General features: G+C 42.0%; 1 protein-coding gene across 1 annotated transcript; it reads right to left on the bottom strand.

The window, feature by feature from the left end:
- Window positions 1–39: 39 nt before the first annotated feature.
- cpxm1b (carboxypeptidase X (M14 family), member 1b) lies at window positions 40–16465 on the bottom strand. Its single transcript, XM_046407009.1, has 15 exons — window positions 16014–16465; window positions 14609–14764; window positions 10733–10842; window positions 10493–10632; window positions 9446–9530; window positions 8977–9136; window positions 8768–8859; window positions 7538–7661; window positions 5080–5276; window positions 4782–4961; window positions 4359–4556; window positions 4173–4269; window positions 3572–3711; window positions 970–1072; window positions 40–846 (listed from the first exon to the last, which is right to left on the bottom strand). The coding sequence occupies exons 1-15, from the start codon at window positions 16300–16302 to the stop codon at window positions 542–544; spliced, it is 2376 nt and encodes a 791-aa protein (XP_046262965.1). The 5' UTR covers window positions 16303–16465; the 3' UTR covers window positions 40–541.
- Window positions 16466–16992: the final 527 nt, after the last annotated feature.

Raw genomic sequence — 16992 nt, 5'->3', positions numbered from 1 at the left:
ACAAGAATGCAAAAAACAGTAAGGTTGTAATGAACTTTAAATTGATTGATTCAGTAATTGTTTAAGAAAGAATCTCATTTGATACCACAGCAAAACGTCCATGTTTTAGAATTTGTAGTTTCTTAGCAGTGGCATCCATACTTGAAGCTGATTGGTTTGGATGATGCTGAGCTTCAGGTTGTTGCACCGTGTGATGAAGCTCTCTGTCAATGATTACAGATACAGATACAGATGAGTCTGGACAGACATGGATGGAAACTAATTCCAGTTTCTTTTTGTTTCTTCATACATAAAGAAGTTGTCCTTTGTAAACAGGTCGGTATGGCCTCCACAGTTTATTTAATTGTGTTGTGGGAACTGAAACGTGACTTAACAGCAACCATAAATGTGGCCTTAAGAAAGAAGCGGTTCCCTCAGGTGCTGCTCCACAGCAGAAGGTGAACTCTTCAAACAGCACTTAAAAGAAGAAAGTGACATGAATCCAGTGAAGATGAGTACCTGAACCAGGTTCTGCTTTGTTCTCATTATCTTTTTACCATCATCACACCTTTTTCGTCCGCTTTACAGCAGCTGCACGCCTCTGGTTCATGACCTTGGTGGAAACACGGAGCTTACGCAGGCGTAGCTGGCGCAGCCGGAGCTGCAGGTCCTTGGGGAGTTTACCTCCCTTCGCCAAAATCTCTTTTAGTCTCTGTTTGGGCATCTTGGTGAGGCGGAAGTCGCAGATTGTGGGGTAGTGGTCGTACATGACCTGACAGTTGCGAGAGGAAGGGTAGTAGCCCTCTGCACTGGCCGTCACCCGGTACTCACCGGGATTCAGCAACCGCCAGTAGTCGCCGTCAGCAACTGAAAAAGGAAAGAGAGGAGAGGCTGACAGTGAGCTGTGACCTGAAGTAACACTCAGGATGCAATGAAATCAACTGAAATAAAAGAGTACAGGTTAAGCAGGTTAATAGCCGATGTGAATACCTGATCGAATATGATGATCAATGTCATCAACTTTAATGATGGCATCTGCTATGCCAGCCTCTGTGTCTTTGTCACGGACCACACCCCTAATTCCACGGTGGACCTGGAGAAAAAACAAAAGACAAACAAAAAAACAGAGGTCACTGTCATTGGTGCTGCACAGAGTCAGAAAAGCAACATATAAAAAAAATCCTCTAACTTGCTGTCAGATGTGGTACTCCCTTTTTCAGGACGGGATGTTCACCTGACTAGTAATGTTTTAAAACAGAATGAAGAATAATATGCTCCCTTCAGCACCATATACCAATACAACAGAGCGTACCGATTTAAATATTACTCCTGCAGAAATTGATTGCCTTGTCAACAACACTGCAGCGGCATTATGCACAGTTTTAGATATGGTTGCCCCACTGAGAAAGAAGGTTAAAAATCATAGGAGGCTAGCTCCTTGGTATAATTCAAATATACAAACACTGAAGCAAACATCAAGACGAATGGAGAGGAAGTGGTATTCCTCCAAATCAGCTGAATCCCAGAGGGCCTGGAAAGATAGTCTATTGACATATAAAAAGGCCCTTCGTAAAGCCAGAACTGCTTATTATTCATCATTAATAGAGCAAAACAAGAACAACCCACGTTTTCTCTTTAACGCTGTGGCGAGGCTGACAAAGAGTCACAGCTCTGTTGAGCCTTGTATTCCTGCAGCTCTTAGTAGTGAAGACTTCATGAGTTTCTTCACCAATAAAATCACTAACATTAGAGAAAAAAATCAATAAAGATCTCCCCACAATAGCCAATATACTGCCATCTTTAGAAACCTCTTTTAGTCCTAATCCATCTCTGGACAGCTTCCTGCCCATAGACCTCCCCGAGCTGACCTCCAGCATTAACAAATCTAACCCAACTACATGTCTCTTAGACCCCATCCCAACTAAGCTCCTCAAGGACGTCTTTCCCTTGATTGGCGTTTCCCTTTTAGATCAAATAAACTTATCCTTAACAACAGGTTATGTACCACAGGCGTTTAAAGCCGCTGTTATCAGACCTTTGCTTAAAAAACCTTCACTTGACCCAGACATCTTAGCAAACTATAGGCTGATATCCAACCTCCCGTTTTTATCTAAAATACTTGAAAGAGTGGTTGCAAATCAGTTGATTGATCACCTACACAGGAACAGTCTCTTTGAAATGTTTCAGTCTGGTTTCAGAGCCCATCACAGCACAGAAACAGCACTGGTTAAAGTCACAAATGACCTCCTCATGGCATCGGACCACGGGTTTGTCTCCATACTTGTTCTACTGGATCTCAGTGCTGCTTTCAACACTGTAGATCACAGCATTTTATTACACAGATTAGAACATGAGACTAGGATCACAGGGACAGCACTAGGCTGGTTTAAATCATATTTATCAGATAGACTTCACTTTGTTCACGTTAATGATGTTTCCTCTTCACATTTAAGGGTTAGCCTCAGTGTTCAGAAACATGGCATAAACTTTCATTGTTATGCTGATGACACTCAGCTGTACTTATCCTTAAAGCCTGAAGAAACAGAGCCGTTAGTCAGACTCCAGGCATGTCTTAAGGACATAAATGAGGTACGTGCATCCATATGTTCCCAATAGAACACTCAGATCACAGAGTGCAGGTTTGCTTGCAGTTCCCAGAATTCATAAAAGTAGAACGGGAGGACGAGCCTTTAGCTATCAGACACCCTTACTGTGGAACCAGCTGCCAATCTGGGTTCGACAGGCAGACACCACCTCCACTTTTAAGATCAGATCATAGCTACGCTGCTATAGGCCCATGCTGCCGGGGGACACAAACATGATCCACCGAGCAGTTCCCCCACCTCTCCAATATCACCACCATCTCTACTCCCCCACCTCCTCTCCTCTTCTTCCTCTCCCCGTCTCTCCCCTCATCAGATCAACATATGATTTATTATTTTATGTCACTAACTGTGTGTCCAGTTCTCGTCGTTTTGTGTCTCTCCCTCCCTTTCTTTCTCTCTCTGTATCTTTCTGCAGGTCTCTCTCCATCCAGATCTACATGTTGAACTGCATCCGGCCCTCTGACAAACCCAATGTCTACTGTCAACATCTGCCCATGTCGTTCTTCTGCGTAGTGCTATTATAACTAACTTAAACAACATATCAGCTAAAAAACAAATACATACAATACATAGTCTTCGGAACTCCAATTATAACAACCTGTCATGTTTGTCCTTTGTAATTTATGACGTTTACTGCATGTATGTTTCTTTCTCTCTCTCTCTCTCTTTCATCCTCTCTGTCCTGTCTACCCCCCCCCCCCCCCCCCCACCCCCCCAAACAGCCGACTATCAGCAAGATAGTTCTCCCTTGTGAGCCGGGTCCTGCTCAACGTTTCTTCCTGTTAAAAGGGAGTTTTTCCTTGCCACTGTCTGCTTGCTGAGGGGGTTCAGGCTCTGGGTCTCTGTAAAGCATTTTGATTGTATAAGGTGCTATATAAATAAATTGAAATTAAATAATAATTACAAGCAGCAGGATATAAAGAGACAAACAGAGAAATTACAAAGACAGGAAGAGGAGCTGAAGATGAACAGAAACGCAGGCAGACCTGCTCCATGTAAACCAGCAGAGATTCTCTGTTGTTCTCCCACTCAACAGGAAGCTCGCTGGCATGAGGAAACTTGTCGCAGGACAACTCCACCGTCACCTCGAAGCAGTTGGTGTGCAGGTAACTGAAATCATTCATACCTGCAAAGAACAACAAATACAGAGATGGACATTTTTTCAGTTTAGCTTATTGTCTCTGCTGGGCTCGGCTTCAGTTAACTGCTTAGCCATGGAGTCAATACTTGGAGGTGGGGATCAAGTCTTTTTGTTTTTGCATCTGAGGCTCCACAAGGCTGCCTCCTCCCAGGACAACCAAAGCTCTGCAGTTAGGTTGTGCCTGGCTTCAGAGTCTTGCAGACAGATAGCTGTCTCCCATCAGGGTGTACTGCATGTGACTTTGGGTATCTCAGGTAAGCACAGTTTCTTTTTTAGATTCCAATATCGAATAGACCCAGCAGAATCCTTACATATACACAGACTGGTGAAGAGCCTCTTATTCAGACACTGTTGTGGGTCTGGTAAGGATTACACACAGATCACTGATACAAATTACAACAATGTGTTCTCTTTAGGTGTGCTTTGAAAAACACACACTTACTTACTTCCAGGTACGTTGTGCCAGTCAGCTCCATTGATGATGTTGTTGTATCTGAGGAAGTCCTTGTTGTGACAGGGCCGTCGGTCTGGGTTGGACATCACCTGGTTTAATAAGATACACGAACATCATTCAGTTGCCTTCCCGAGGTTTAAAAATGAGGGCAGGAAGCAGCAGGAGAAGAAGGATTAACCCGATTGGTGCTGGCGTAAGCTGTAGCCAACCAGCGGAAGAAGCTCTCGTCAGGAGTGGGTGTGTGCTCGCGAGGTGCCCAATCCCGTGTCCCGTCATACGGATACGTGACCACCAGCTCTCCTCCATGCAGGTTAGCACCGAGAACAAACGGGATGTTCTGCATCCAGTTGATGACGGCTCGGGTTTCTGACGCCACCTGAAGTTGGAGTCGGTGTTGTAGTAAGAGAAAAAACACACACAGTCAGACGACTCAGCTGACACGTGTTTGGAAAGAGCAGAAGATCCACGTGGTTTATAAACAGCAAGCCGTCCACGTGTTCATGTCACCCTAAATACCAAACATGAGATGTTTCTGAGAACAAAACCAGGAGAATTAGGGACATGCTGCAGATTCATGTCACCCTGACTGTGTAAACCTTACAAAAGCTTCCTCGGAGGTGTACTGCTCAGGGATGGGAAAGTAGTGGTTGATGAGTTTCGACCGGTCCGTCTCCAGCTCGATGGCGGTCCACATCACTGAGTTGAGATCAGCAAAATTGTGGTTCATGTCGATGCCTTCATAGCTGTAACGACCCAGGGCCCAACCTGCCAATTCTGAGCCCTGTGGAGGACAGACAGCGGAACAGGGCTTCTGCTGTTACGTTACGGTCACCAAACTAAACCTGGAGCCGTCACGGAGATTACAAAACACTGTGGACACTAAATGCATTTCCGGGCACCTTTTTAAAGGCCATCTCATATCCGTCAGGGTTCATGGACGGCAGGAGGTGGATACGAGTCTCTTTGACCAGGCGGACGACGCGCTGGTCTTCGCGTTTGTACTCCTGACATATGTACTGCATCAGGTTAAGCAGAAGCTCTCGGCCCAACACCTCGTTCCCGTGCATCCCTGCAACGTATCGGAACTCTGGTTCTCCTGCAGGGGGCGCACAAACACAGACACAGGGATGCAGTTAAGAGCACTGATCATATCAGGGGCATCAAACTCACTTTTATCTTAGAAATGAGGATGCATTTTGGAACATGTAGTTTATGAGCACCGAACTTCTGTACACAACATGGAATTGTGTTGTGCAAATTTTATTATTTTCAAGCTCTCGTTGACCACAGAAAGTGAGGTGGAATTTGACTGAATTTTGCCCTCAGGCCTTGACTTCGACACGTGTGTATTATGTTATGTGACATCCATCCATTTTCTATACCGCTTATCCGTCAGGGTCGCGGGGGAGCTGGAGCCTATCCCAGCTGACTACGGGCGAGAGGCGGGGTTCACCCTGGACTGGTCGCCAGTCAATCAGAGGGCCAACACACAAAGACAGACAACCACACACTCTCACACTCACACCTAGGGGCAATGTAGAGTAGCCAGTTAGTCTAATGTGCATGTTTTTGGTATTGTGGGAGGAAGGCGGAGTACCCGGAGAAAACCCACGCAGGCACAGGGAGAACATGCAAACTCCACATAGAAGGGCCCAGAGCGGGATTCGAACCTGGAACTCTCTTGCTATGAGGCGACAGTGCTAACCACTGCACCACCGTGCCGCCTATTATGTGATGTTAATGTTAATTGTCTTTCCAGTATAAAATGAGGTAAAACAGAGGAAAAAGTGTGTCTATAAACCTCAACCTCCCCCCCTTTTGAGGAAGCAGCATGCTGCATCAGCTGACATTTACGAGATAGTATAATCACATCAGCATGTAGTGTTACTTTACTAGAAATCATTCGTTTACAGAGAGTATCCTATCAATCAGCCAGCATTTAGAAAATCTTCACTCCTCCATGAAGCTATGAGCTGTGCTTTCACAACACGTCCTCTACAGCCTCTTTCACTGACCTGTTTCCTGTTTGGCGTGTACACACTGACAGGCTGCTCTGAAATCTCACACATCCTCCTCACAGCTGTTTATGAGGAGGAGTTTCAGCTCACGCTCCTCCTAACACAACACTGAACACTGAGGTGAGCTTCACAAGTTCTGTGCAGTCAGAAAATTCATGCTTATTTAGATTCTTTGAGTTTATGGAACAGAAGATCGCACTAATGCAGCACTGGTTTCTGGGGGAAAAAAAGACCAAGTTTGAAGAAAAATAGAAAACTAAAATCAGCTGACGGACTTTGCAGATGAAAAAACTGACATACTAAAGGCTAAAAAAGGCTGCATTTGTCCTGACATCGGATTCTCTAGACTGTAAAGTTGTCGCAGCACCTGAATTTTAAACTTCAATACCAGTATAAAAAATGATATCTCTTTGGATACTATGGTAAAAAGTAAAAGAAGTTCATTGTTTTCTTTTTTTTAATTAACAACCTGCTGGTACAAAAAAAGTCACAGAACACATAAGTAAACATTTTTAAAAATAAAAAAAATCTGACTGTTAAGTTAAAATCTGTCTGCAGATGTGTTTTTTTATTATTTGTTTTTTGCGGTTTCAGTACATTCTATGCAACCCTACTAGACAGAAGTCCTAAAAGCTTGTTGTGTTGCTTTGTTGTACAAGTTGAAGGATCACATGTTTCTGTAAACCAGCTGAAACATCCTTCGCTGGAGTTTTCCGGCACCTGTGAGGAGATTACGTTTGATAACTGAAATCTGAAAGGCTGAATGGACCTTCTGCTCTGCTCTGCTGCCTTCTCCACTGTGTGTTTTTGGCGGGAAAAGCTGAGGAGGGCAAAGAGAACATTTGTACACCTCAGAGCAAATGCACAGAGACTCTGGTCTGTATCAGTGAATGTTTCACACAGTGCGCAGTGCTGTCTGTGTAGGCCTGCAGGGCTGGGAGACAGTGGCAGCCACTGTGGGTGTCCCCACACACCCCTCAGGTTACTGTGTGATCGCACAGCATCTGGGCCCATTTCCTGGAGCACAGTACAGCACATGCAAGACTTCAGATTCAGTTCAAAAAGAATTTCATTGACCCTTCATTTTTAAAAGAACACATAAAATACGATGGGCCTTATTGTGAAAGACTGAAATGAACTGAAATGAGTTTCATGAGAAATTAGCCACAAAAAATGTCAGCTTCTAAAAGGTCAGGACAAGTTTTGGTTTGTGGTGGATGAAAATTTAGCAACAGGATCTTCCCACACTTTAGATATAAAACTATGGTGAAATTTAGAACCAGATTTTCCCTTTGTAACAAGCTTTTTTCGAAACACATCCGTCTGCAGTGTGTCTCACCCAGTTCGTGTTTTCCAGGGTTGTCAGAGATCTCCATGACGTAGAGCTTGAGACCCGTGTAACTCTTCCCGATGCTGTAGATGCGGGTGATGTCAGGACACGCCTCATTCACTGACTTCATCAGCTGGGAAACAACAGTAGTCATTCAGAGAGAACTGCTCAAGACACTACAACCACAGCATAACGAGAGAGGAGTTTGTGAGACGGTACAAACACCCTGGCTTTGCTATCAGGAAAATGTTTCAGGATCAGTTTCTGTATGCGTCGTACACAGCTGGAATTCCCTGACACGACGGTGGACTTGGTTTTTACAGATTCCTCCTTCATTCTGCATGTCTTCTCCTATCTTTTGATTGACTGATGAAAATGTGTGGGGGAAAAAAAAACAGCATGCAAAGTAACAAAATGCTCAGAATTCTACTGGCTCAGACACTAATTTTGAATCTGTTCATTCATTAACAAAAGACTTGTAAATCAAGTTACTGTTAAATATTTGTGCCTAAAAAGCATTCAGTCATTGATTACTGATTTACATGAAAATATCATAAATTCATCATGCTTTGATAGCCCCTTACAGAGCAGAAACTCAAGGAGACAAATGATTGATTTGACATTATTAGGGGTGGCATGTCTCCCAGCTGGCTTCAGAAACTTGCACTCAAGCCCACATGAGGAATATGGCCGTGTGTTTTGTTTCTGTGGGGTGGTTTTCTGACCGGCATGAGCAGGACGGTGTCTCCAAACAGACCAGTGGTAGCGAGGACGCTGCCACAAGGGAGCGAAACCTTCCATGATATTTGTTTTCTCGTCAGACTGAGACCAGACCACACACACTGTGGGAGCTTCCTAAACTCACTGCAAAAACCAAAAGCTGGCAGGTTCGTCAACACGGGGCTGCAATTTCATTTATAAAATCATTTACTGGCAAAAAAAATGTTGAGTTAAGTTAAATCTCAGTAAGGAGATGAAAGAACTTCATCCTCAGTTTCCTCTACTTTAAATCCACTGCTGTGATCATGAGCGCATTCACATCATTTACATTCTACTTTATTTTGCACAACATTACACTGTTAATTTGTTGTATATACACTTTTTTATATTGCTTTGGATGTTGCTATTTTTAACATATTTTGTATAGCTTATTGTGTGTATTGCTGCTGCTGCACTGGGATCAATAAAGTCCATCCATCCATCCATCCATCCATCCATCCATCCATCAGACTGTCTTACCTTTCTCATCTCTTTGTAGTTGTGGTGTCTGAAGTCCAGTTTGTCTTTGGATCCTGTTGGTTCTGTCTGCCATGCGTACATGTTATTAGGATCTGTGAAATGGAAAAGATGTGTGTGACCAAACATAGTGCAAAAATATATATTAATAATATAAATATAAAGGTTAAATCCCTTTAAAAACATTGTTTCCAGCAGCTGGCTTCCTGTACCTGGGAGTGTGCAGCCCAGCACCTCAGCTCTCAGGCAGATGTCGCCTTCTGTCCCGTTCTGGTACCAGGTCTGCGGGTTGATCCGGATGTAACGGGCCACTGTGGAAGTGTTGAAAAGGGCGAGGACTGGAGTCTCTGAATCCTGGTTGCCTTCAAATATCTGCAGCACATGGAGATATGGTGAGATCGTTATGTAAGTCCCTTTTCTGCCAGCCTAAACTTATCCGCTCCTTGCAACTTCCAACTCATGCAAATGTGGCACACTTTTTTGTAAGAAACTGAGAAAAACAAAGTCTTCAAATGCAATTCACCCTCTGGCTGTTACTAGGATCATAACCAAAGCCTAGAGAGACACACGAAGGACTTTCAGACCTGGATGTCAGCGGTTTGAGTACCAGACCAGCGTGGAAAACTAAAAGAACTCAAGAATGTTTGAATGTCGGGAAAGAAGAGCACAAAGTTCACTCACAGCCTCTTTGCTCCCGTTCATGCATGGCTTCCAGACCAGCGAGTCGTTACTGAACTGCACCTTGTAGGTGTGCACTATGTCCCAGCTGTGTGTGAGTGAGACACATGCATTTTTATAGTACACATCTTATCATATTTGGTCAACAGAAAAACCTTACATATTGGTCTATTTCTAGGATTAATCAAACAACATTACCTGGGGTTCAGCAAGAGAAAACAAAAAATACAGTGGGATGCCCAATATTTATGTGACAAGTAATTTGTTTTGTGTTATTAGAGACAGATTTCAGAGGCCTATGACGGATAAGGCAGATGGGGACAGGAGGGAGGTGAAGCAGCAGAGGTGTGTCGGGCATCAGCAGAGGAAGAACATGGTGTCCAGAGCCAGAATATTTTCATATGTGAATTGAAATTTATTTCGACCAAACTGGTGATTGTGGAAAGACAAACCAGGATGATTTTAGTGAGTTTTATATTGTTCATGTCTCATTTGTATAAGTGTGTTTAAGAAGAGTTATCAAGGCAGTTAAGCACACCTTAGTTCAGTTCAAAGAGAGAGACTCAGTAGCTGCATTTTTCTGTTAAGTAAGGAAAACAGGTATAAGAATATTTCCTTTAATTGATATTTTTGTGAGTTTGTTGTGTTTACGTACTAAAAACTAAGAGAGCTTGTGAAAATTGAGAGCTCACCGCTTTCCGTATTCATCTCCCAGCTCAAACTACGGAGGCCTCTAGAGATGCAAAGCGGTATTACAGACAGGTGGGGTCGGTGCTAGCTGGTTAGCATGCTAACTTCAGTTGATATTTTTGATACACAAGACAGACGTCTTTGACATAACATCAGCGTCTGTTGTTTCTTCACATACAATTGATGTTCAAATTTTGAATGTTTGTATAATGAAATTCTGGTGATATCTTACAGACTGCACCTTTAAATATCATAATATCTTAAAGAAGTGATTTGAAAATTCTATTTTAATTCTACTCTAAAACTCCATTTCCCAGTGTTTACTCTGACACTACATTTTCTTGAACCTTCAGCCCTGACCTCCAGATAGAGTTGCGACCCTGCAGGATGACGCCAGTGAAGCGAGTCGGTCGCAGGGCGTCGACCTCCAGCCACTGCTTCTGGTCTCTGTACTGAGCACACCAGGCTCCATCGTAGATGTCACCATCGTCTATCCCAGACTGCAACGCAAACAGAATCCACCAAAGAAGCACACTGATACTTCTGCTCAATAGGTATAGTGTGACAGATCTTTGGTTTGCTGGTGGTCTGTGCTGGTACCTGAATGTTGAGTCTACCACGGTGAGGGCCCAGACCTCTTCGCTTATATGACGATGCTCTTAGCTGAGTGTCTTTGACCTTCAGTGACTCCAGACCAAGCGGTGGACATTCTGACACAGTCAACAGGGATTTTATTCAACATTTTAATATGATTAGATAGTAGACAGTCAAAGCAAAGCAAGAAAAGGCCAGTGTTCCAGAGGTACTAGTTTCATTTCTGGATTCAAGATGAAATTCAGTTGAATCAATCTGTTTAAATTTCACTTTTTACTGGAAAAAAAACCCTCATGGATCTGGCAACTCGGTCCATTTTGCTCCGCAGTATACTGTTGTACAGTGCATGCTATGCATACTTTCATATGTTTGCATAGGATGACATATGAACACACACTTGACTTTGTGAGTTCTGAGATCACAAGATCAATTTTCAAAAGCCTTTGTGTACAAACCAAATCACTCAAAAGAGAGGAAAAAGGAAAAGACTTTTAGAGTCATACAGTGTAATGTGACAAATGACAGGTGAGGTGTTAAAGAAAAAAACTGGATAAATGAGTGAAGAAACATGGAAAATGCAGATGCCTCCACAAGAGGGCTCGTAATTAAAATTATTCAAATTAAATTACTTGATGTTTTTACTTTCTGATCTTTACGTGTATCTGAGTATTTATTTTTACTGAAGTATTAAAACTTTCATTTAAGCAAAATTGTTCTCACAGGATTGATGTACAACACAAGCCAAAGAAACAAACTGAAAAAGAAGTAAACAGGACAGCAGGAAACAGGGAAAGTACAACCCTCTTGGACATGTCTTCAGAGCCGTCCAGTGTCCTTTGCCGATGCATTAAAGCCTCAGACAGACTCACACTGTCTGCAGGGTTCAAACTGCCTCTTCCTGTCAGGAAGCTGCTAAAAAAAGTCTCAGTCAGAGGTATAGAAGTAGCATAAATTAATGCTACACGAAGGTGGCCTTTCCTTTACAGACCCTATCCCCCTTTTGCCTTGTAGTCCAGCTGACTCTCCACTGAGCTGCTTGCGACTCAAAATGTCGCTCATTCTCTTAAAAAGTAATCTTTTCTTTGTTGCTGGTGACCGCTGGTTTCCTGCCAAACCACAAACTGCTGAAGCTGACCCAGAGAGACTTGGCAAACTGACAATGATACCCAGAGGAGAAAAATCTGCACACTAAAGCAGCTGATGGTAAATAAATAAACGTAAATAAACGTCACTGTGAGAGAAAATAAATCAGGGGGGCAAAACCGCTTAGCACTTGGTGGTCCTGAAATCCAAACAAATACAAGTATGGTTTTGTGGGTAGATAAGAATTCTTCAGTTTCCTTATTGTTGCATGCCTTTTCCTCTAAACAATGTTTTTTTGTAAGAAACAAAGACCATGACTGACACTCAGTCCTACTGTAGTAACCCTGTCTGTCCCGTTCCTCCTTTTGCCTTCTTTCCTTTCTTTAAAAAGAACCACAAATTTTTCACAGGGGAAGCCAAACGGGGCCACTGAAGATCTTACAGTGGCACACCAAAACCAAAAGCCATCACTGAAACTCAGGGCATCTACTGAGCTGTCGCAGTGTAAATACTTGTTGAAAACTATGTCAGTCTGAGACGATGCAATATCTTAGACCAAAGAATTCGAAGTTAAGTATGGTTACAGACTCACAGCTCTCTGGTTCACTAAGGAGATTAATGGAAGCAGACTCTATATGGGAGCAATGAGTTCATTAATTAAGCTAGCACAGGTTTAGGGCCAAACAACAAATTATGACAGCAACATTTGGTATTGCTTTGCCATGTTAACAAGTAAACTAGCACACAGTTCAACTGTATTGCAACAAAATCTCAGTTTTAACCAGCTAACTTTAGCTCACTGGGTTAATAAGCTTAACTGGAAAGACATGTCCGACAGGGTTTGTCCTTGTGATAACTTTTCTCTCAGCAGCCAGTCCAAGCTGACATTTCTCCGTCTCTTCTGTCTCACAGGCCTGCCTGTTGTGTGTGTTCTCCAGTAGCTGTGAAGCTAGCGCTGACAAGTAGCATTTAGGGAACATCTATAAATTGGGACTAAATTAAATAAGTTGGGTTACATTACTGATTATCTGATGTGCGCAGACTAACACCTGCACAGCTAACCTTTTCATAATATTACGCACTGGGGGAAGTCTACCTGTGCTGCTATAAGTGACAGCCCATTACATCTAATAATGCTGTCTTTCTTCTCATACAGACAAAAAAACCCAAACAAACAAACAAACAAACAAACAAAAAAAGAGGAAACATTAGGTACCAGTTGAGACCATTGACTGTGTACAAAGTTGGCTGGGAACCAACTTAAAAAATTCCACATCTTTCATTATAAATCTATGGAGGAAGCAGTAGTAAAAAGAGGTTTCTACACTTTTCACACTTTTACTTCCTTTTCTGTCTTGGAATATCACACACAGTTAATTTAACTCCAGCAGCACCTCACAGGCCAGAATTTTAATGAGCATCAGTTCTGATTTGATTTGACAAGCTGCTTACAGAGCAACTCATCTCTAGCTGGGCCCCACAAGCTAAGCTAATCTCTCTGCTTCCATCTACTGTACATACACACATTAGATATACAGACACTCTATATACACACACATCCTCAGTCAACTCAGTTCCCGGTCCAGTACACACACAAACACACTCACACATACACAGTTTATGTTTCCATGCCCTATGGGGACATGACATAGACTTACATTAATTTCCTTACATTTACTTGCCTAACCCTAACCTTTAGCCTTAAACCTAACCCAAGTCTTCACCCTAACATTTAATCATTTACATCATGGGGACTTGCATTTTGTCTCAATAGAGAAGGTGTGTCCCCATGTGTAACTGTGTAAACAGGTTTTCGTCCCCACGACATGAGTAAAACACGGCCACACATCCATACACACACACACACAAATACAACTATAAGAATTGGTAAAACCTGACATGCACATACGGACACATTTAAAAGGATATATAGACACAGCTGAGGCTGAAAAACAGAGACATGCAAACCAAACACACGTTGAAAATTTAAAGTATACTCTTGTTATTTATTCTATTCTTATGTTTGTGTGAGATAAAGTTTTAGAAAGAGAGAGACTGGCTGGAGAGAAACCTCGTCCTGTCCTGGAAACATTTACAACATCTGCAGAGGCCAGCGAATAGCGAAGACTAGCCCTGTGTATCAGTACTCGATACTTTAAAGGTGAATAAACCAGTACCAAGTAGTGTCAAAACTTCTCTAGTTAAAAGATACCTGTATTCAACCTTTTTGTTACCAGATCCAGAAAACTGAAAAGACTACATTTTCACAAAATAGGACATTAAAAATATTAAAATAACTTTGTATCAGAAAGATATACTTATTCCACAGCGCAATGTAGGCTACATGCTAAGTGACAACACATCCCTGTTCCTAGTCTTCTAATCAACACTTTTTCAGAGATTCATCTGTGGTGACTCTGTACTTCTCTTTGAGACTGTAGGGAAGCAGCAGAGTGAATTGATTGTCTTACTATAATATACATGTTTGTAGATACAGTATGTATTGCCACTACATGCAGGAACCAGATCTGGGCCTGAATTTAGTGTTAAATTAGCAAATAGTTTTATTGTTTGGTACTTTCATGAGTGGGTTTTCTTGCAGTGTGTCTCAGTGAAATTCAAATTCCTCTTTACACTTCTATATCATGGTGTAGAAAGGGTCAAAAGATGAAACTACTTGAATTGTCCTGTGACAGTAAACCCCACAGCTAATGAAAGCACTTAAAACTATTTGCTACTAATACCTGACCCCTGCTGGGCTGACATACTGTATACATCAGGGCTGATGCCCATACATACGTGAAACTGTCTCCGTGGCAACTGATCGGCTCACACTTTGTTTAACCTGAGGTCTGGCTTCCTTAACAACCTTTGGCTTCTTGGTGATGAGTTTGGGTTTCTTCTGGACTGTTTTGGGTCTCTTTGCTACCTTAATGCTCCTGGTGGACCTCCGCTCTACAAAGATGCAAACCATTTAATACACAGTAGACAACATGGATACCTCATAGACTTTGGACTTAGTGGATTAGTTATATATTTTGCTATAAAACTTAAAAGGAAAATAACCCAGGCAGCTCAGATAGTAACAGATGTTTCTTTCCTCGACTGTTGCTATCTGATGCTATTAAAAGGGGTGAAACATCATAATTGTCAGTGAGTGCATTTTGCACCTTATTTCCTTGTCTTTATGCTAACCTAAGGTAACCAACTGCTGGCTGTAACTTAATATTAAAAGTAAATACACAAGAGAGGTATCAATCTTCTTGCCTAACTAAGAAAGTTTTTAAAGAAAGGATGTTTGTTTTTTTCAAAATGCAGAACTACTCCTTTAACGGCCTCCTTTACCACAAGCAGAGGATACCATGGGGAGGCAGAACAAACCACCTTTCAGATGTGAGACTGGATGAATATAAGTGAATGTAAATGCTGCTGAGCTGGAGGTTTTTGGCTGCAGATGTTTCCATCTGTTTACATCACAGCCACTTGGCTGCAGCCACAGCGTCAGTGAGTGTCCAGCTGAATTAATGCTTGCAGGAGCAATGCCACACAATTGGTTTTGAGGAAGGCAAAGGGTCTTCTTCTTCTTCTTCTTTGATTGAGGCACACAGCCCATATGGTTTTCATCAGTAGAAAACGCACAGAAACGTTAGAATGTGAAACACCCTCCCCCAACCCTCGGACACTGACTCTGATTGGCCAGCGTGCTCTCTATCCAACTTTGAAGAACCATAAAAGATTCTTTGACTTGTAGCCCTGAGGCTTCATCTTTAACTGCAGCTCCCTAATCAATGGGTCATGGACCTTTGAAGCCTTTGATGTACTGGGGTTTAGTCTGAGGCATATTTCTTATTCCCCAAACACCACCAGCCCTGTGTTTGCACATCTATTGAATTTTCTAAAAAACTCAACAACACATTTACTCTTCAAAATAAAGTTCTTGGGGGAGATTATTCTTGATTGCATTGAAACCCTTTAGAGTAGAAACAATTAGTTAGGTTATAAAAGATGCACTTAAGCAGATCAGCATTTCTGTCCTGATTAAGATCTTTCCAAAATTTCTAAGGCTATAATATGATCACGATATTAAAAACTATAAAGTAATGTTACAGTGTTTTAGAGATTCATTTAATCACTCATTAGTGGATACCACTGACACAAGCGAGCTTCAAACAAACAAAATTCAAATTCCAACATACATCCTCACCTAATTCCAAAGGACCATCTTCTTCTCTTTCTTTTTTAGGCGCTCCAGTCTTTGCTGCTTTACTTGTGTCTTCAGGCAGATGTTCAGTAGCTGTGGTGGTTCTTGCAGGTTTACTTGTCGACTTGGCTGTGAAGTATGTGGCGGGAACCTCGGTGGTGTTGGTCTTTCCTGCAGATAGAGGTGCATCTGAGCCCATAGCAGCCGTGTCTCCATCGGGTCTGGCTGAAATGAGGACAAAAGATCCACAATGCAGAGAAAAGAGCAGAATAAACTGCAGAGCTCCTGCCATAGTAACTCTACCCAGCAGAAACCCCTTCAACACTGAACACTCATTCAACCTCTATGACCTGCTGCTCTGCAACACCCTCATGTCACCCACAGCGTGAAAACAACTTTCCATCACAGATTTTAAAAATAAAAGCTGTGTTTTCGTGTAGTACATTTTGGAGTAAAAAAAGAATTTAAACAAAACTGAGTGTTAAGTAGTTGAAAATTACGTGAAACTACTGGCTTTAGTTTTTCAAGTAAAATGCGTTTGGATTAAGCTTCTCAAAAGATTTGCTGTTTTTACAACATATATGAAATGAAACTGAACATATCTAAGCTTTAGTTGGATGATTGGATGAATCAGAGTTTGAAGACACCATATTCAGCTTTGGGAAATTATTGGCTGCAGTCCCAGTATAAGGTATGATTGTTTTCACCCGTACAGTACAATATAGAAAGCCTAAAAACATCTTATGGACAAAGTTTGCAATGTTCAGGTATATCAAGGCGAAGAATTGTTGGATACTTAAATTATAATTTAAGAGTCTTATTTATAGACACTGTAATAAGGAGAGTTTTACTGGGAAACTTATCTAACAAAGATTTCAGACAAATTTTCACCTTTGCTTCATCAACCATGAAAATTGGTCAAGTTGGAGATTAACATTTAAACATTTTAACAGTTTCCACTTTATCTACTGATTGCCAGATA

Source organism: Scatophagus argus, chromosome 12 (genome assembly GCF_020382885.2).
Source record: "Scatophagus argus isolate fScaArg1 chromosome 12, fScaArg1.pri, whole genome shotgun sequence".
Classification (NCBI taxonomy): Eukaryota; Metazoa; Chordata; class Actinopteri; family Scatophagidae; genus Scatophagus; species Scatophagus argus.
The sequence above is the reverse complement of the archived record's forward strand: the minus strand, read 5'-3'. Positions and strand labels throughout refer to the sequence as shown.

Excerpts from the sequence above, each read along its gene's own strand:
- cpxm1b (XM_046407009.1), bottom strand. The coding sequence starts at position 16,302 with ATGGCAGGAGCTCTGCAGTTTATTCTGCTCTTTTCTCTGCATTGTGGA. Across the intron at positions 10,843-14,608 it reads TGCCACGGAGACAGTTTCAC|AATGTCCACCGCTTGGTCTG; the intron begins GTATGTATGGGC and ends TGACTGTGTCAG. Across the intron at positions 9,531-10,492 it reads GGTCGCAACTCTATCTGGAG|CTGGGACATAGTGCACACCT; the intron begins GTCAGGGCTGAA and ends ACTCACACACAG.